Genomic DNA, 20688 nt, shown 5'->3' on the forward strand with positions numbered 1-20688 from the left:
ATATTTTTTAATTATTCTTCTATGCAGGGTCTACAGACCCAGCCACACAAGTCAGAAGAGACCCAGGCGTGCGAGTCTGCACCTAGCGCGTAGTTCTGCAGACCCAGGCTCATGGTTTTGCAGATCCAGGGGAGCGGGTCTACTGACCGTAGGCGCAAGGGTCTGCAAACCGCGAGCAGGTTTGCACACCCCAGGCGTGAGGGTTTGCACCCAGGGGAGCGGGTCTGCAAACCCTAGGCACGCAGGTCTGCACCTAGCGTGCATGTCAGCAGATCCTAGACACGCGAGTCTGCAGATCCAGCGCTTGAGTCTGGCCCTAGCATCCAGGACATGACAATCCCAACGCCAGGTATCTGCACCTCTACCAAAATCTGAACTAACTATTTTCTCCCCAACCAAAAAGATAACCTCATCTCTTTGCAGTCTCTGTAACTTTTTAGGATAAGAACAACTTTATCATTACATTGCTTCAATCCACATTACAACTCTACGTGTCAAATGGCCTATTATAAATTTTGTTTTTTATTCTATTAATACAGATATAGAGAGCTGCTATTAGCATATCGTTATGGCCTCTTTATGTTTATAAAAAATGGCCTGTGGTTGATTTTCTTGGGTACTAGAAAGCGATAATATAATGTTGTGTATTACACACACACCCAAGTATCAAACTATTTTATCAAAATTTCAAATCTATTGTGAAAAAAAAACCTTGGTTAAATTTTTACAAGTAAATCTAAAAAAAATAAGGAATTATCTATACATAATACACCATAAATCTCCTCATAAAACACTGTGAATGTATTGTTCACAGTTTTTTATCTCATTTTTTTTTGGCTTTAATGACCAAATTAAAGGTTAATTTAGGTTAATTTGTTAGAGAATAGTAAAATTAAAAAAATAGAATATCAAAATAAAAAAGACAAGTGAATGAGTGATATTTTCAGACTTTGGGGTAAAATATCTATTTTTTCCTTGAAACAAACCATTATATTGGGGTAATTTAATGATTTCATAATAGGCCATTTGGCATTCCAAAATTTAAAGGGGAAATTACGTCCTTTTGTTTCATGGACTGTCAATATCCATTTTGGATTTGTATTTGGATATTTTTGTAATTATTAAGTTAGTTTAGAACCAATTGTGTAATTTAATATATATATATATATATATATATATATAAAATAAAAAAATTATTGACGGGTGCTGCATGCATGAGCACGTGAAGGGCAGTCCAATTGTCGAATGCAATTTTCTAAGGTAGTGTTTGAATTCTCTTAGCATTATCTTTTTAGTTTTTTTAAATGATTTTAAAAATTTAAATTTTTTATATTTTTATTTGCTTTAAATTAATAATTTTTAGTATTTTTAAATTATTTTAATATGTTAAAATCACAAATAATTTTTAAAAAATACAAAAAATATTATTTTAATATATTTTTAAATAAAAAATATTTTAAAAATAACTGCACCTTGTTTCCAAATGCATGAGTTAAGTGATGGTTTATTTTTGCTTCTCCCCTCTCTGCTTCCTCAAAATCGGTGCCTAGCATTTTCCGTCTTCAAAAATCTTATCTCAATTTAAGGCTTTAAGCGTCTATGATCTATCATCACCACTGCCACCGCCACTGCCCTACCTTTTCCGTCTTCAAAACGGTAACACAGCTCCCATTCATTTTCAACTGGCATCCTGACATTCTCCCTGATATGACCTTCTTTTTGCATTTATTAAGGCTGCTCACAGTACCCTTTTTTTTTGTTTTTTTTTTGTTTCATACTTACAATGCCATTTGTTGCCTAGAGGTGTCGAACTTGAAGAGAGATTTGTGAAGATGTCTCAGCAAGAAAACAGTAGCAGGGATAAGAGATGGTCTCTCCAAGGAATGACAGCTCTTGTCACTGGTGGAACCAAAGGACTCGGGTAATTCCAGATTTCCAGTTCCTTTTTCGTCTGCGCCTTCCATGATGTTTTACTTTAGCTCCGTAGTCTTAATTTATTTTAGTTAATTTCTTGGAAGATGATGCGCAAAAGCAAGATTCCATTTAAGGTCTCAAATTTCTTAAGTAAAACATAAGAATATAAGTATATTTTCTTCCTTTAATTTACAAAATTCAGCAAAGAATATAAATTGAAGGGAACCACTATATCCACATAACAGTTTTTATATCCACATAACAGTTTTTTTAATCTAAGGAAAAGATTAATGAATTCTATCTACTTTTTTCATCAAAAAATTCATCCCCTGCTTGAGCACCCCTCTTGTGGATCTAAGAAAATGCTCCATGGATTTAGTGTTTTCAATGTATTGACATTATGTTATCGCTTATAACACTGATTCCTGGGTCCATTACACGTAGTCCTTTAATCTTTTGGCAGCAATAACGAGCTTATTCTTGAAATTAAAGGTGTTAAAACAGTAGACTTGTTTGCTGATGATCAATTATGATCAGGTATGCTATTGTGGGTGAGTTGGCAGCACTAGGGGCAATCGTGCATACATGCGGGAGGAGTCAAGACCAGCTGAGTGAAAACATCCGTGAATGGAAGGCGAAGGGTTTTAAAGTTACTGGTTCAGTTTGTGATTTGTCCTCTAATGCTGAAAGAGAGAAGCTGATGGAGGAGGTTTCTTCTTTTTTTGATGGAAAACTTGACATCCTTGTAAGTAAAATTTCTCTTCGTTTCTCATTTGCTCAACTCATTCACAGCACTTAGAACTTACATAATGTCAGTAATTTACATGGAAACTTACATCTTGAAGATTACACAATCACTAACTCCTAATGTTTAGTCAAAGTTAAATGCTTGGGAGAATATTCAGGGGATAATTGATTCTAATCAAATCTCAGCTTGCCTAAATTCTGGCACTTGCAGTTCACGTCCCTACTTAAAAATATTCTGTAAACAAAACAAACAAGGTAGTGAAAAATACGTTCTGTTCTTTAGTCTTTCTTCAAACTCTGCATGGTACCGGAGGCATCACATTGGCCAACGTTAAATGACTTCCTCTAGCTCTACTGCACTTCCCACTTTCTTCACACCACCCACCGTCAACATCCATGAACTCACTAAAGACAACTTCACCACATGGAAAGCACAGGTTATACCTTATTTTATTGGCCTTGATTTATTCGGTTACCTTGATGGAACCATTCCCAAACCACACATAACTCTCTCTTCTATTGACGCCACCAATGCCACTTCCTCTTCTCCAATTCCTGCATACACTCATTGGATTTGTCAGGATGCCTTAATACTAAGTGCCATAATGTCCACATTAACTGAGCCTATTGTAGCTCAAATCAAACCTCATATGATGTGTCTAGCAAGCACTGGAAAAGATCTTTGCCTCACAATGCAAAGCTCGTGTTTTTCATCTTCGTTCTCAACTCTCCACTCTTCGTAAAGGTTCTCGATCAACCACTAATTATTTCTTCAACATCAGAAACATTTCTGATGAAGCTGTCTCTGGCCAACCTTTGTCATTGGACGATACAATCACTTGTATTCTTGCTGGACTTGGGCATGATTATGACTCATTAGCCACCACTATTACAGCTCGACAGGATTCAGTTACGTTGGAGGAATTGTACTCATTACTGCTGATTATTGATTCCATAATCACTGCCAACAATACAACATCCTTTTTTGGCAATGGTTCTGAAAATCTTTCAACTCGTCAACACAATTCCTTTCAACCTCGCAGCTGTGGAAACAGTCGTGGACGAGGGCGTGGCTACTATCGCACTCACCACTCCAATTATTACACCAGTGGTCGAGGCCAATTCAACAAAGAACCCATCTACTATTGCAACCGTCGCACGCAGCAGCACTGAGGCCGAATACAAAGCTCTTGCCAATGCTGCTGCTGAATTACAGTGACTGCGCAAGCTTTCGGAAGAACTCGGTTTAACCCCTACTCATCAACCTATCATTTGGTGTGATAAAATTGGAGCAACGTGTCTCTCTGCCAATTCCATTTTCCATACTAGAACAAAAACATATTGAAATTGACTTTCAGTTTGTTCGTGATGTTGTGCATAGCGAACAAGTCCAGGTCAAATTTCTCTCCACCAAAAGATCAGATTGCTGACCTGCTAACAAAACCTCTGGCCACACAAAGGTTCCACCATGCCCGGTTCAATCTCAATGCCAGGGAACTTCCCTTGAGGTTGCGGGGCGTGTCAGTAATGTACATGGAAACTTACATCTTGGAGATTATCAGAAGGAAAAAAAGATTGCAGAAGACTACACAATCACCAACCCCTAATGTTTAGTCAAAGTTAAATGCTTGGGAGAATATTAAGGGGATAATTGATTCCAATCAAATCTCAGCTTGCCTAAATCTTTGCACTTGCTGTGCACGTCTCTACTTACAAATATTCTGTAAACAAAACAAACTATGCAATGAAAAATACTTTCTGTTCTTTAGTCTTTTTTCAAACTCTACACAGAAGGGCTTAATAATATTACGAGGGAAACTCTATTGTCCCTTTGGTGTAGAATAGCTGGCATCATAGAATTGTAAGTCCGGCCAAGGATTTGAAATGGCCAAGGAAACCTAATTAACCGTAACATAAATGCATGTAACTTGGTATTGCAAATAAATAGGAACTTGTCTGATTGCCTAAACTTTGTTAATCTCTAGATAAACAATGCTGGGGGGAACATACATAAAGGAACCTTAGACTACACAACTGAGGATTTCGTATCCATCATGAATATAAACCTTGGATCTGCTTTCCATCTGTCCCAACTTGCACATCCACTTTTGAAAGCTTCAGGAGCTGGAAGGATCGTCTTTATGTCATCCATTGCCAGTGTGGTTTCTATAAACCCTCAATATCCTATATATTCAGCTACTAAAGGTACCTGGCATAATTTTCTATCTCTTATCTCGTTTTCCTTTTTGGTGTTTGTATCACAGAAGCTTGTTATGTTGTGATTTCTATATAATTGCAGGTGCAATGAACCAACTTACAAGGAATTTGGCTTGCGAATGGGCTAAGGACAACATAAGGGTTAACGCAGTGGCACCATGGTCCGTCCGAACTCCTCTCACTGAACAAGTACGAACTCTCCAATTCTTTAGCTAATGTTTCTCTCCTTTATGCTTTCTTTTCCTTTCAGTGCTCGTTGCACAACTGCAACAACATAGGTGAATCGTTTTTATCACAGGAAATTGTGTCGAGGATGAACATTCTGAAAATATCTAATAATGCTTTTCCTGTACGATTCAGTTTCTCGACGACGAAAAAATTCGGAAGGACGTTGTCAATCGAACCCCTATGAAACGATTTGGAGAACCAGGGGATGTGTCTTCTGTTGTCGCATTTCTATGCTTCCCTGCACCAGGCTTCTTAACCGGACAAGTTATTTGCGTTGATGGGGGGATGTCAGTGAATGGCTTCTCCATGGACTGAAAACTAATTAGCTTCAAGGCCTGTTGGTTCATCTACTAGCTAGCAGGAAATGTACGAGAGAATCATATTGCTGGTTGTTGAAGTATTATAGCCAAATAATAGTCAAAGACTATCAATAGCCAAAAAGTTTGTTCATCAACTGACTTTCTTTTCTTTATTTTTTTCTTGTGTTTTTTCTTATACATAATTCTTAATGTTTAGGTGGATTTTATACTCTTACATTTCCTACTTAAACTAAGACGTTTATGCTTAATTATCTAAGATATATTAATCTTTAATATTGCGAAGTTAAAAAATATTAGAATTCTTATAAACTCTAAATCCTAACTCGTGAGTAATATTGAATTCTAACATTCCTTTTCAATATCAACTGTTATTATTCTTTAACCTTCTGCTCTTTACGATATTTTGCCTCAAATGTGTTAATGTTGTTTTTATTCTTTCATTACCAAACATGAATTTTTTTGACATTGAAAAAAGTAATTTTACCTTTGTACTCAACACCAATTGCATTTTTCCAAGCCATATTTGTATTTTCAAATCTTCAATCAGTCTTGTAGATTTTCCATCTAAGAGTAACTGTTGGGTGTACACATCTTTAATTTCTTTTCTTGTAGCTTAATTCAAAATTGCTCCTATTACTTTGTCTTGAGTTTCCACTAGAAACCTAACTCGAGTAAGACTCTGAATCTTGAATTGACTAGGTCGGCCTATTGAGTTAGATTGAATTTAATGATTATGTTTCTAATAACATATTAATTGAGTTTGTTTTCTACTAGAAATCTAACTTGAGTCAGGCTTGAAGTTTTGAATTTTTCAAGTCGATTTACTGAGGTTGATTGAATTTAATGACTATATTCCTAAACCTTTATCAACCGAGTTTGCTTTTGTGAGGTTTATGAAATATTATCCGAGTTTGTTTTTTACTAGAAATCTAACTCAAGTTAGGCTTCAAGTTTTGAATTTGTCAAGGTACGCTAGATTGAATTTAATTACTATGTTCCTATACCCCTATCAATCTAGTTCATTTTTGTGAGGTTTACAAGTGTCATAGCCTAATTTCTTACCTTTTATTCTTGTATATATTTTGAAAAATTAAAAAAAAAATATATATTAATAATTTAGTTAATTTTAATTATTTTGTTATTTTTATCAGTTACTACGAACATTCATGCTCTGCAGGTATGGACGACTGGAACAATGGGAGAGCTCACCCCGGTGAGTATATTCTTTTTAAATATGACTTTTCCAACTATGTTAGTATACTAAGTACATTTTGGCTGATTCTTTGTCCGCTGCAACCTCATTTATGTTTAACTTGGCTCCGGTGAAAAGTCTCAAGCAGATTCACAAGATATGGACACAGAATACCATGCTGGTTGAAATAATTTGAGTGTTGATGGGTCATGGTTTATGTAAGCCAATCCCATTTAAAAGCAACACATGAAAATCACAACCCAAAAAAGGATTATATCATTCCCATGCCCAACTCTAAGTTGGATAGTAGAGTGCCCGTGTCCAATTTTACGATGGGTTAGGTTGTGTCTGCACCCAACCTCATGATGGGTCAGGAGCGCACCCGCACCCAACTCCATGTTAGGTCAGGACGTGTCCGAGTCCAACCCCATGTTGGGATAGGAACGCATCCGAGCCTAACCCCATATTCCGGCCAGGGGTGCACTGTGCCCCACTCCATGTTGGGTCAGAACGCGTCCGCTCTTAACCCCATGTTGGGCTAGGGATGCGTCCCGCCCAACTCCACATTGGATAAATGCTCGTTCGCGTCTAACCCCATGTTGGGCTAGGGATGCGTCCGTGCCCAACTCCGTATCGGGTTGAGACGCGCCTCCGTCCAACTCCAATTTGGGCTATGGGACGTCCATCTCTAACCATTTTTAAGTGCAGTTACATGAAAAGGTCAAGTCAGGTATTATAAAAGAGGGCAGGAACATACAGAAAGGGGTTCGAAACCTTATATAAAGAGACATAAACACATTTTCTGCTTCTTCTTCCTTAACAATACATCTTCTTCTCCTTCCTCTTCTCTATCTTTATAAAAGCTCATTGCTCTTTTTATTAATGTTTTTTTCACATAAAAATACCTTGTACTGACTTTATCAATACTCTAGAAGACTTTGTGCAAGTATTTATTTAGAAAGAGATTTACATCCCTTGATGGAATTCATTAAAGAAAAAGCCAATGCAATCTTGAAGTGAATATCATAAAACACACTATAAATAATATACAAGAATTTGTATCAATAATTCTTCCCAGGATATTCCCATTGATTTTGGTATCCTCATCAAATGCTATTAATCTTGGCACCTTCATGGAGCTTGTCTCTGTCAAGTCAAGAACTAATATACCGTATCTTTCAGTTTCTAACTAGGAACATATATTTTATGAATATCATTTAACAGGCTGTGAAGATTGATGGACGTGAAGTTGGCGATGGACAAGTGGGACCTGTGACTCGAAGGTTGCAAAATGCTTACAAAAAGCTTACAGAAGAGTCAGGAGTGCCCATACCATCCAATCAGGAGAATTAAATAATATATATAGCTTCTACAAGGTCTGATCACTTTTCCACTTTCAGCAAGCAATACTAAAAGAAAAAAAAAAACAACGTTGAACAGAAATATGGGCCACAATTACTTTCACTATTCAAACAGAATGTTTCATGTCATTTGTTTAAATGTATCATGCTCTTCCTGAACATATTACATCTATAATTTACCAATCAAATCATGATTTCTTCTTCTTTGTTTGACGCGCAAGAACACTATTTTTTTTACCAGTTCATGAACCATGACTGCTGCTAAGAAACATTCTATGCCCTCTCCCTTTAATATTCCCTCGCCTTTCAACGATGGAACTTAATTATTTGTGCAGACTGTAGACATTGTGGAAGGGGGGTTGCTTTCATTCCCACAGAAAGAAGATTGTGCAGTTGCGTTTCGATAGCCAGCATCACAGTTAAAGCACTGCAGATTTCAGATGCTTGTGGAGATGATAGCATAATCTTGGCATTTCTCTGCATGTTAACACAGAAGCTAAAATTGTTAATGTGTTTAGCAACACAGGACTTTTAAGTAATTCCCTACATCTTAAACTTCAGTAGGGATGTGTCTACTTAGCCAATAAAATAAATCTCAGCCTGTTAAATAGTTTGAACGTGATTGTGGCATTTACTTCAAGCAATGCTATATTATCTCGAAACAATAATCAAGCACTACGTGAAAATGCTGAAATTGTGCTCATAAAACAATTACAATCAGAAGAATTTGTGGCCATATAGAGATTTGGTGTGTTTGAATGGTAATCTTTATCATTGCCTTTTAAGAGCAGGAGCTCTAGCGGTCTTTTTAATGTTTCCATGGAGCAATTTTCTGTGCTTAATTATACTAATGACAATGATAATTCGGAGTTCGGTTTTCCATTGCTTTCTGATAAAACGGGAGCTGATAAATACTTGATGGAGTCTGATGGGCAGCTGCTAAAACTCGATCGGGCTGGAGGATGAAACACCATTTTTCTCCAGTTTCGACTTCTCACAAAACCATTGGGTTGAGGAAGATATATAGAGCAAGATTTTAAAGGATCAAGATGTTCAATAAACTTGAGCATATCATATTGCCTTACAGGGACAACATTTGTGCATGTAAGATGTTTGGTGATGAAGTTATTTGTGACAGTACGTACGAAAATATTTGGAAACATGATTAAGATTGTGTTTTTTAAAAATTTATTTTTATTTAAAATTTATATTTTTATATTTTTATATTATTTTAATATATTAATATTAAAAATAATTTAATAAATTTTTAAATAAAAAATATTTTAAACTACAACATTGTAATATTACGTACGAGCTCAAACATTTCCTACTTATCCGGTGTATTGCTATGATATGGTATTACATAATGAGTGAACTACTTCATTTACCTTGAGAAATAAACCTACCCATAAGGTAAAAAAAATCATAATTATCTTAAGTTTTTACCTATATTTAAACTTATCAGTTTTTTTTTCTTATATAGGCATTTGAGAATGTTATAAAAGTTGTTTTTTTAAAGTTTTAAATATATTAAAATAATATTTTTTTATTTTTTAAAATTTATTTTAACATCAAAACAATTAAAAATATTAAAAAAATAATTTAAATAAAAAAACTTAAATTTCAACAAAAAGCAGTTTTAACCAATTCTATGGGCTGTATAATTTAGAGGACAAAATGCGTTATGAGAACCAATGGAAAGAGATTGCTTCTAAGTTCGGACTTCCATCAGACAGGCATATTGACTTTCAAGCTCTTTGCAAAGGATATTCCAAGACCACACAATACCCAAAATAAATCCTCACCCAAAATTAAGTGGTACACAATTATTGGCATACTTTTTTTTTTTTTTAATTTAATGTGGGTGTTTGGGTCAGCTTGCGCGCACCTCGACTAATCCCACGGGCCTTGAAGTTAACGACCATGTAAGCCTCCAGTAGCCATCATATGAGCAACCACAGGGCTCGAACCTGAGACCACAGAGGAAGCAAACTTCTTGGTCTCAAGCTCTTACCACTGGGTCACCACCTAGATGGTTACAATTATTGGCACACTTGCTACACTGTGAAGTGGAGTAATTTTTATTCTGGTATTGTAATTTACTGGTCAGGTTTTAGATTTATTTTCTAGAAATCACCCGTTTGAATCTTACAAACTTCAGAGCTTCTAGAAATTTACATGATCGTTAACTTCAAGACCCGTGAAATTAATCGAGGTACGCGCAAACTAGTCCGAATACTTATATTAATAAAAAAACATAGAGTAATTTTTATTTTTTTATTCGATTAATACAGATCTTGAGAGCTGCTATTAGCATATTGTTATGGCTTCTTTATGTTAATAAAAAATGGCATGTGGTTGATTTTTTTGGGTACATGAAAGTGTTAATGTAATGTTGTGTATTATATATATATATATATATAATCAAACTATTTTATCAAAATCTCGAATCTATTGTGACAAACAAAAAAAAAACCTGATGATACATAGTACACGTGTTAGCATATGAAGGGCAATCTAGTAGTTAAATATCACTTTCTTCAGCAGAGTTTCTCTTTGCGTCATGTGGTGCGTGTGTTTCATGCCATTGAGTCAGGCGTTCATTGTTTTTTTTTCCTCACTCTCTTTTTTTTTTTTTAATTTATGCTTAATATTTAAAATTTTAGAATAGCCTTCTTGGAGATATTTGAATATGAATGCTTATTCTTTTAATTTATTAATTTATTATTTTTCTTATTAGCTATAGATTTCTTTTTATTTATTTTCAATAATTCATTATCCCCCTTCCCACCCATTTTTCCAATTTCAATTTAAGCGTCTATCATCACCACCGCCACTGCCCCACCTTTTCCGTCTTCAAAACGGCAACACAGCTCCCATTCATTTTCAACTGACATTCTTCCTGATATGACTGCACCTTCTTTTTCATCCGTTAAAGACATGTTTGTCTTTTCATATTTTAAAAGTATTTAAATTTTTTTATTTTAAATTAATATTTTTTTTATTTTTAAATTATTTTGATCTTATGATGTAAAAATTAAATTTTAAAAAATAAAAAAATATTATTTTAATATAAAAAAAAATATTTAAAAAAACAACTATTATAAGATTACTTTTTTTGTTTCATACCTACAATGCTGTTTATAGCCTAAAGGTGTTGAACTTGAAGGAGAGGTATGTGAAGATGTCTCAGCAAGAAAACAGTAGCAGGGATAAGAGATGGTCTCTCCAAGGAATGACAGCTCTTGTCACTGGTGGAACCAAAGGACTCGGGTAATTCCAGATTTTCAGTTCTTCATCTGCACCTTGCTTGATGTTTTACTTTAGCTCCGTAGTCTTAATTTATTTTGGTTAATTTCTTGGAAGATGATGCACAAAAGCAAGATTCCATTAAGGTCTCAAATCTCTTTAGTAAAACATAAGAATATAAGTATATTTTCTTCCTTTAATTTACAAAATTCAGCAGAGAATATAAATTGTATTATCGCTTATAACACTGATTCCTGGGTCCATTACACGTAGTCCTTTAATCTTTTCGCAGTAATAACTAGCTTATTCTTGAAATTAAAGGTGTTAAAACAGTAGACTTGTTAATTTGCTGATGATCAATTATGATCAGGTATGCTATTGTGGGTGAGTTGGCAGCACTAGGGGCAATCGTGCATACATGCGGGAGGAGTCAAGACCAGCTCAATGAAAACCTCCGTGAATGGAAGGCGAAGGGTTTTAAAGTTACTGGTTCAGTTTGTGATTTGTCCTCTGATGCTGAAAGAGAGAAGCTGATGGAGGAGGTTTCTTCTTTGTTTGATGGAAAACTTGACATCCTTGTAAGTAAAATCTCTCTTCGTTTCTTATTTGCTCAACTCATTCACAGCACTTGGAACTTACATAATGTCAGTAATTTACATGGAAACTTACATGCATCTTGAAGATTGTCAGAAGGACAAAAGCATTGCAGAAGATTACACCATCACTAACTCCTAATGTTTAGTCAAAGTTAAATGCTTTGGAGAATATTCAGGGGATAATTGATTCCAATCAAATCTCAGCTTGCCACTTCCTCTTCTCCAAATCCTGTATACACTCATTGGATTCGTCAGGATGCCTTGATACTAAGTGCCATAATGTCCACATTAACTGAGCCTATTTTAGCTTAAATTGCTTCTCATCAAACCTCATATGACGTCTGGCAAGCACTGGAAAAGATCTTTGCCTCACAATTCAAAGCTCATGTTTTTCATCTTCGTTCTCAACTCTCCACTCTTCGTAAAGGTTCTCAATCAACTACTAATTATTTCTTCAACATCTGAAAGATTTCTGATGAACTAGGTATCGCTGGCCAACCTTTATCATATGACGATACAATCACTTATTATATTCTTGCTGGACTTGGACATGATTATTACTCATTAGCCTCCAGTATTACAGCTCGACAGGATATATTCAGTTACTTTGGAGGAACTGTACTCATTACTGCTGATTACTGAGTCCATAATCACTGCCAGCAATACAACATCCTTTTTTGGCAATGGTTCTGAAAATCTTTCTACTCGTCAACACTATTCCTTTCAACCTCGCAGCCGTGGAAACAGTCGTGGACGAGGGCGTGGCTACTATCGCACTCACCACTCCAATTATCACACCAGTGGTCGAGGCCAATTCAACAAAGATCCCATCTACTATCAGCTTTGTGATAAACCATGCCAAACTGCCAAAACTTGCTACTCTAGGTCTGGTATATATCTCCTACAACAACCAATCATCTAATAACAATATTCAAGCTATAACAGCAACAAGGAACTCTCTTGCAGACACTGTGTGGTATCCAGATACTGGTGCGACACATCTTCTTACAAGTGATTTAACCAATCTCAATCTCAGACATGGTTGAACAAAAAATCTCAGGTCAACTTGGTCGAGTTACCTAGTCGGGTCGGGTCGGGTCAAAAAATTAGGTCAAAGAGTTTAATACCCTGTTTAGTTTGCCATAGTTTTTGTAAAAAGGTTTTTGGGTTTGAGGGTATGTTTGACAAACAATTCTTAAGTCTATTTTTAGTGGTTTTATTACAAAGAAAAATGATTTTTTACCAAACAAAGTCTAAAAAAATAAAAATAATAATTTTTGTTTTGTTTTTTTCTTACATATGACTAAAAATCCTAATCTTATTTAAGCATATTTTTTTTTAAAAAAAAATCTAAAATTTCTTGACATGTTTTTTTTAAAGAAAACATTGCATGGATTTTATAACAAGTTTGTAAAATTTCAAAGGATTTTGACCTATCTTTTAAAAATACCAAAACAATTTTTTTTAATATACAAGATTATAAACTTATATGTAAGATATATTCCTGATATTAAATAAAAAGATAATTTATTTTATTTTTTATGTTAATATTAGAACGATTAGGTTTTTAACCTGATAAATAAGGACTTCCTTACTAAAGAAAACTTTTTTTAAATCCTAGATGGATCAAAAGTTAGAAAACACAATATTTTCTTAGTTTATAGCAAAAAAATAAACAATGTAGCTTACCTCAAATAAGACGTATTACGGGTGCTAATAATGTTTTTTATGCAATCTGGCCTTACCCAGACTCTGAGACTAGTTAGGGTTTCTAGTGATCAAAATATTTGGTGGCGATTTCCATTCTCTTTTTTCTATTGATAAAGGACAAGAATTTCTCGTCATTTCCACCTACATCATTTCTAACAATCTCGATCCAGGAAAATGATCACTACGATACCGTACAGATACATGCGCCACTTTATATGGTCTTCGTCAAGCTCCGTGTGCTTGGTTCTCCAGGCTCTATGAACAACTTCTTAATTATGGCTTTACTGGCGATCAATCCAATATCTCACTATTTATCTATCATTAAGAATCCACATTAATATATCTCTTTTTGATTTATATTGATGATATAATTATGACAAGATAATCATTTACTACCATCACTAATGTTATCTATCGTTGAGAATTCATAGTAATATTTCTCTTGATTTATGTTGATGACATAATTCTAACAAGACCATCCTTATGTCAAAGAATCAATTCAACTTAAAAGCTTAAACTCTTAGGTGAGGTCTTAAGATATAATTTATATTATTCTCTAACACACTCCCGCAAGTGATCAAAGCTCTTTGGACTTGAAACTTACACAAGCTCATATTACCTTGTACTTAATTTTTATCAAATAAATGGGGATGACGAGATTTGAACTCGTGACCGTTTGGTCATCAAGGTTCTGATATCATGTCAAAGAATCATTTCAATCCAATAACTTAATTTTTAGATGAGATTCTAATATATAATTTATATTATTATTTAACACAACACTGACTTTGCCATTAACGACCCTGGACACCTAATTTTTTACTTTGGTGTTGAATCCTTTCCTTGCATCAATGGTCTCTCTCTCTCTCATCAAAGATACATCACTGACTTACTGCTGCGTTCTGGCATGGATAAATGCAAACCTTTTGCAACTCCAATGGCAACTTCACTCACTTTGTCCAAGTATGATCGTCCAGATTGCACTGATGCAAATTTATATCGCAACATCGTGGGGAGTCTACATTATTTGGCTTTCACCAGACCAAATATCTTATTTGTTGTCCATGCATCGTCTCGGTAAATTCATGCATGATCTAAAAGAACCTCACTGGCAAGCTGTGAAACGCATCCTGTGTTATTTAAAACAAACAATTTCTTTTGGATTCTTCATCCCTAAGTCTCAGTCACTGCATTTTCAAGCCTCTGTTGACAGTGACTGGGATGGTGACCCTGATGATCGACAGTCAGTTGGGGCCTATTGCATTTACCTTGGTGCTAGTCTCATTTCATGGACTTGCAAACAACAAGCAACTGTCGCATGCAGCAGCACTGAGGCCGACTACAAAGCTCTTGCCAATGCTGCTGCTGAATTACAGTGACTGCGCAAGCTTTCGGATGAACTTGGTTTAACCCCTACTCAACAACCTATCATTTGGTGTGACAACATTGGGGCAACATATCTCTCTGCCAATTCCATTTTCCATGCTAGAACAACAACATATTGAAATTGACTTTCAGTTTGTTCGTGATCTTGTGCATAACGAACTAGTCCAAGTCAAATTTCTCTCTACCAAAAGATCAGATTGCTGACCTGCTAACAAAGCCTCTGGCCACACAAAGGTTCCACCATACCCGGTTCAATCTCAACGCCAGGGAACTTCCCTTGAGATTGCGGGGGCGTGTCAGTAATGTACATGGAAACTTACATCTTGAAGATTATCAGAAGGACAAAAAGATTGCAGAAGACTACACAATCACTAACCCCTAATGTTTAGTCAAAGTTAAATGCCTGGGAGAATTTTAAGGGGATAATTGATTCCAATCAAATCTCAGCTTGCCTAAATCTTGGCACTTGCTGTGCACGTCTCTACTTACAAATATTCTGTAAACAAAACAATGCAATGAAAAATACATCCTGTTCTTTAGTCTTTTTTCAAACTCTACACAGAAGGGCTTAGTAATATTATGAGGGAACCTAATTAACCGTAACATAAATGCATGTAACTTGATATTGCAAGTAAATAAGAACCCGTCTGATTGCCTGAACTTTACTAATCTCTAGATAAACAATGCTGGGGGGAACATACATAAAGGAACCTTAGACTACACAACTGAGGATTTCGTATCCATCATGAATATAAACCTTGGATCTGCTTTCCATCTGTCCCAACTTGCACATCCACTTTTGAAAGCTTCAGGAGCTGGAAGGATCGTCTTTATGTCATCCATTACCAGTGTGGTTTCTATAAACCCTCAATATCCTATATATTCAGCTACTAAAGGTACTTGACATAATTTTCTATCTCTTATCTCATTTTCCTTTCTGGTGTTTGTATCGCAAAAGCTGTTATGTTGTGATTTCTATATAATTGCAGGTGGAATGAACCAACTTACAAGGAATTTGGCATGCGAATGGGCTAAGGACAACATAAGGGTTAACGCAGTGGCGCCATGGTCCATCCGAACTCCTCTCACTGAACAAGTACGAACTCTACAATTCTTTAACTAATGTTTCTCTCCTTTATGCTTTCTTTTCCTTTCAGTACTCGTTGCACAAGTGCAGCAACATAGGTGAATCGTTTTTATCTCAGGAAATTGCGTCAAGGATGAACATTCTGAAAATATATAATGATGCTTAATTTTCCTGTACGATTCAGTTTCTGGACGACGAAAAATTTCTGAAGGAGGTTTTCAATCGAACCCCTATGAAACGACTTGGAGAACCAGGGGACGTGTCTTCTGTCGTCGCATTTCTATGCTTCCCTGCACCAGGCTTCTTAACCGGACAAGTTATTTGCGTTGATGGAGGGATGTCAGTGAATGGCTTCTCCATGGGCTGAAAACTAATTAGCTTCAAGGCCTGTTGGTTCATCTACTAGCTAGCAGGAAATGTACGAGAGAATCATATTGCTGGTTGTTGAAGTATTATAGCCAAATAATATTCAAAGACTATCAATAGCCAAAAAGTTAGTTCATCTACTAACTTTCTTTTCTTTATTATTTTCTTGTGTTTTTTCTTATGAAAATTCTTAATGTTTAGGTGGCTTTATATACTCTTACAATTCCTACTTAAACTAAGACGTTTATGCTTGTCTAAGTAAGATTTATTCTTTTCTAAAACTCTAACAGATATTAATCTTTAATATTGCAAAGTTAAAAAATATTATAACTCTTACAAACTCTAAATCATAACTCCTAACTAATATTGAATTCTAACCATACTCTCAGTATTAACTGTAATCATTTTTCTATCTTTTCCTTCTTTTCATGATGTTTTGCCTCAACCGTGTTTATACTGTTTTTATTCCTTCATTACCAAACATGAATTTCTTCAACATTAAAAAAAGTAATTTTACCATTGTATTCAATAGCAATTATATTCTTCTAAGCCATATTCGTATTTCCAAATCTTCAATCAGACTCGTAGATTTTTCATCTAAGAGTAACCTTTGAGCTTGCATGTCTTCAATTTCTTGGAGCTTACTTCAAAATTTTTCATCTAGAAACTTAACTCGAGTAAGGTTCTAAATCTTGGATTTACTAGGTCGGCCTATTGAACTAAACTGAATTTAATAACTATGTTCGTAACAATATATTAACTAAGTTTGTTTTCCACTAGAAACCTAACTCGAGTCGGGCTCTAAGTCTTGAATTTATCAAGTTGACTTGCTGAGGTAGATTGAATTTAATGACCATGTTCCTAACTCCTATCAACTGAGTTCGCTTTCGTGAGGTTTATAAATGTTATAACATAATTTTTTACCCCTCATTCTTGTATATATTTTGAAAATTAGAAAAAAAAATATATCTTTTCAATAAATTTAGTTAATTTTAATTATTTTGTTATTTTCATCAATTTATTTAATTTTTATGTGTAAAAAATAAAGCATGAAAATCATAAAAAAATACAATTTTTTTAAATATAGCTAGGGTTAAAATTGGACCGATAATCGAGTATCACGAGTAAAAAAATTTAAAGAGCTAAAGATGAATTTAAAACACTTGATCAAATTAAGAAGTTAATTAAGGATTTATTTGAAGAGAAAAATCAAAATTGAAAGTTAACTTGGTTAAAATTGTATAATTTTGAGAACCGAGTATGAATTTGCAACAATTGATTAAATCTGGAAATCTAAATTGATTGTAAAATTAAGAAGAAAAAAGTGATTTAGAGCAAATCCAATTAAAATTGAAAACATTCAACACTACAACATTATCCAGTTTTACCGACGGATTAATTCCGTCGGTGATAGTAATGAACTCCGTCGGTGAAAACAATACCGACGGATTCACCGACGGATCACGTCCGTCGGTAAAACAGTCGTCGGTAAATCCCATTTTCGTCGCTAATTCTGTCGCAAATAAAAAAAACCATTCACCGACGGACACACCGACGGTAATACAGACGGATACGCGCGCCAAAAAAAAATTCCTCGCGGGAACATTACCGACGGCCAATCCATCGGTACTTTTAAGGGTAATTACCGACGGCATCACCGACGGGGTTTCCGTCGGTATTTATGGCATGGCTTATAATTTTGTTGCAACTCTCTGTCTAATACCGACGGATATTAGCCGTCGGTATGGCCGTCGTTAATCACCGACGGATATTATCCGTCGGTGATGCCGTCGGTAACGATGGCATGGATGGTAATTGTTCGCCAACTCTCTGTTAAATACCGACGGATATTTTCCGTCGGTATATCCGTCGGTAAATATTTGAAATATATAAAAAATAATAATTTATTAATTGTAAAAAACATTAATAAACAAATAAAAATGCATTAAACATAAAAAATGTAAAAGTAATAATATTCATTACAAGTTTAATGTGTTTAAAAAACAAAATTAAACTAGAATAGCGGCGGAGCTGGAGGAGGAGGCGGAGGAGGAGGAGGCTGGTTGTTCCCAGGACCAAACGGCCAAAAAGAAGCTGCACAAGTATCGTCACCCATCTTTGATCTCATCTCCATGACTATTTGACGGAGCTCATCATAATTCGTCGAGAGTTGTTGATATTGTTGTTTCAACGCAATGAACTCCTCAGACTGGGTGTTCGATACTGATGGAGAGCTTTCCAACAGTTGAGACACTATGAGTCGAACGCAAGTTGTCAGCCGTAGTGTTGGAGAGCCCGTAGACCCTGTTTTTATCGGGTCCACCAGACGATCCCGCCTCCATCCACAAATCTGGATCGAAATCTGGATGGGTCGACGGATTGTCCCCATATCTCTCCCTCAACCGGCTATTATAGGTCTCCTGAAAATTCCATCGGTAAAAAAATCATCAAATGCAATTCAAGATGCAATTCAAGAAAATAATAACTTACAAAATAAAATGAATGAACGAACATACCACGAAGTGCTGAGCACGGTTGTCCACGAACTGCTGCACCCCTTTTTGGCTGGTCTTGACTCCGCACATGCGTCTCTAGAAACAGCTCCATTGGACTCGGTTCACGTCCAAGAGACGCAGCCTGTAAGGAAAAAATAGGTTGAAAGTTAAATATATTATAAGGAACGACAAATTAATTATCGATATATTTCAATAAAATTAATCTTACCATCCGCTTTGCATGTGCGCTGAATGGGACGGATCCGCCAGTGTGCGTGGTCACCGAACCATAAATTTGCCGGTTCCGGTTGTCGGCGCCAGACTGTGAGCGCCGTGAGAACCGCTCTGAGGTCACGTGCTCAATATATGTCGTCCATATTTCCCCCGAGATGAATGGCGGTTTGAATTCCTGCCAAACCGCCACCTCATTCCATCCTTCAAGACCGTTATCCCTCGCATGTTTTTTTGATTTTTTTTGGGTGTCATACCAAAAATCACGCAACCTACTTCCATAGTAACAAATTAGAATTTAAAACATTAAATTATAAAACAAAAATAAATATTATTTTTGATGTTACCTAGTTGCCGCGTGATTCTCCCATACCCTCCTCACAACATTGTTGTCCGCCCTATCCCACTCAAATTTGTTCTGTGTATATAAATAATTCATATAAAATAAAAATAGTACAAGATATAAAATTATAAAAATCATTTATTAAAAATAAGCTGGAAATTAAAAATTAACACCGACCTGAAATCGCTTAAACCATGCATCGATATTAGGTTTCCACTCAGGATGTTTGGAAACCTGGCTCCATTGAAACAATGGAATCTCCATCGACGATTTAAACGCCAATGTTATAGTCCTTGCAGCCTCAATGTTTGTAAACCTGAAATTAAATAAAAGTAGTAATTAATATTAATTAGTTGTTCATAAATTATGTTATAAGTATATAAAAAAAAACTAAAACCTAAACAAACTTACATTGAGAGGTCATCCTTCCATTGTGCCTGGTACTTGCGGGTGAATTGACCCCGCTGTGAAGGCACACCGCTTCTGCGCTGTGAAACCGCGCTAGAAGAGGCAGCATCACAAGTTGGCGTAGATTCCTCGTCGTGATCAGCACCTAAGGATACGTCCTCCTCGCTGCCTAGAAGAAACTAGCTGCAACCGTCTTCTGACGACGTGCTTGTCGATTTCCTTCTACGCATCTACACACATGTATACGAATAATTAACTTCGATTATTTAAAAAAAAATTCGACAGAGTCTCCCCTGTACTGGGGGGTCCCAAAGTTGTCGAAAAATCATATTACACTTCCAATTTATTTCACATCCCGATCCATCATCCTGGATCTCAACCCAACTCATCATCATCAACACAACATTTTATTCAATAACATCATATAGAATTACAACTATGAACATTCATTTAATTATTTTATCCTAACTTAAGATAAACTAATAATTAAATGCAATTCTATATATATAAACTAACATTTTTAAAATAAATCAACAATAACCAATTATATTTATAAACTAACATTTTTAACAGAAAGGCAACAAGAACAAGATAAGCAAGACAAACAAGAAGAGCCGAAAGGAAGAGAAACGAAGAATGAAGGCAAGGCGAGATGAGAGAAAGGAACAAAATAAAGCAACAAGAACAAAGAGGGAGAAACGAACAGGGGAAAAGAAAGCAACAAGAACAAGGAGAGGGAGAAACGAACAGGGGGAACAGAAAGGCAACAAGAACAAGGAGCAAGACAAACAAGAAGAGCCGAAAGGAAGAACACGAAGAAAAGGCAAAGAGAGAGAAA

At 35.6% G+C, this 20688-nt stretch overlaps 2 protein-coding genes and 1 non-coding gene across 8 annotated transcripts; 2 read left to right on the forward strand and 1 right to left on the reverse strand.

The window, feature by feature from the left end:
* The first annotated feature begins 1486 nt into the window (after positions 1–1486).
* On the forward strand, positions 1487–16631 carry LOC18109558 (tropinone reductase homolog At2g29150-like). 6 transcript variants are annotated; one of them, XM_052453402.1, is made up of 8 exons: positions 1487–1656; positions 1802–1921; positions 2452–2659; positions 4647–4866; positions 4961–5067; positions 6604–6639; positions 7843–7994; positions 8315–8596. In XM_052453402.1, exons 2-7 carry the CDS (start codon positions 1833–1835, stop codon positions 7969–7971), a joined length of 789 nt encoding a protein of 262 aa, XP_052309362.1. In that variant the 5' UTR covers positions 1487–1656; positions 1802–1832; the 3' UTR covers positions 7972–7994; positions 8315–8596. The 6 variants fall into 6 exon arrangements, 5 of the variants coding, with proteins under 5 accessions (XP_052309362.1, XP_052309363.1, XP_052309361.1 ...); XR_008059368.1 differs by lacking the exon at positions 8315–8596 and adding an exon at positions 5239–5547 and having other exon boundaries at positions 1489–1656; positions 7843–7975; XM_052453401.1 differs by lacking the exons at positions 6604–6639; positions 7843–7994; positions 8315–8596 and adding exons at positions 5239–5268; positions 16222–16631 and having other exon boundaries at positions 1488–1656.
* On the forward strand, positions 3480–3613 carry LOC112327674 (small nucleolar RNA Z247). Its single transcript, XR_002982098.1, has one exon. It is a non-coding gene; the product is annotated as a small nucleolar RNA Z247 (small nucleolar RNA).
* A 2317-nt stretch (positions 16632–18948) lies between the features above and the next one.
* LOC127905396 (uncharacterized) lies at positions 18949–19752 on the reverse strand. The gene is made up of 3 exons (XM_052453412.1): positions 19620–19752; positions 19447–19517; positions 18949–19371 (listed from the first exon to the last, which is right to left on the reverse strand). The coding sequence occupies exons 1-3, from the start codon at positions 19704–19706 to the stop codon at positions 19062–19064; spliced, it is 468 nt and encodes a 155-aa protein (XP_052309372.1). The 5' UTR covers positions 19707–19752; the 3' UTR covers positions 18949–19061.
* Positions 19753–20688: the final 936 nt, after the last annotated feature.

The sequence above is a fragment of the Populus trichocarpa genome, chromosome 5, assembly GCF_000002775.5.
Source record: "Populus trichocarpa isolate Nisqually-1 chromosome 5, P.trichocarpa_v4.1, whole genome shotgun sequence".
Lineage (NCBI taxonomy): Eukaryota > Viridiplantae > Streptophyta > Magnoliopsida > Malpighiales > Salicaceae > Populus > Populus trichocarpa.

What these genes read in the sequence shown, in the direction of transcription:
- LOC18109558 (XM_024602253.2), top strand. An exon ending in ATGGAAAACTTGACATCCTT is followed by an intron (nt 11,807 to 15,596) that starts GTAAGTAAAATC and finishes ACTAATCTCTAG; the next exon opens with ATAAACAATGCTGGGGGGAA. An exon ending in TATATATTCAGCTACTAAAG is followed by an intron (nt 15,817 to 15,909) that starts GTACTTGACATA and finishes ATATAATTGCAG; the next exon opens with GTGGAATGAACCAACTTACA.
- LOC127905396 (XM_052453412.1), bottom strand. Translation starts at nt 19,706, where the DNA reads ATGGAGATTCCATTGTTTCAATGGAGCCAGGTTTCCAAACATCCTGAG. An exon ending in CATGGTTTAAGCGATTTCAG is followed by an intron (nt 19,518 to 19,619) that starts GTCGGTGTTAAT and finishes TTATATACACAG; the next exon opens with AACAAATTTGAGTGGGATAG. An exon ending in GAGAATCACGCGGCAACTAG is followed by an intron (nt 19,372 to 19,446) that starts GTAACATCAAAA and finishes CTATGGAAGTAG; the next exon opens with GTTGCGTGATTTTTGGTATG.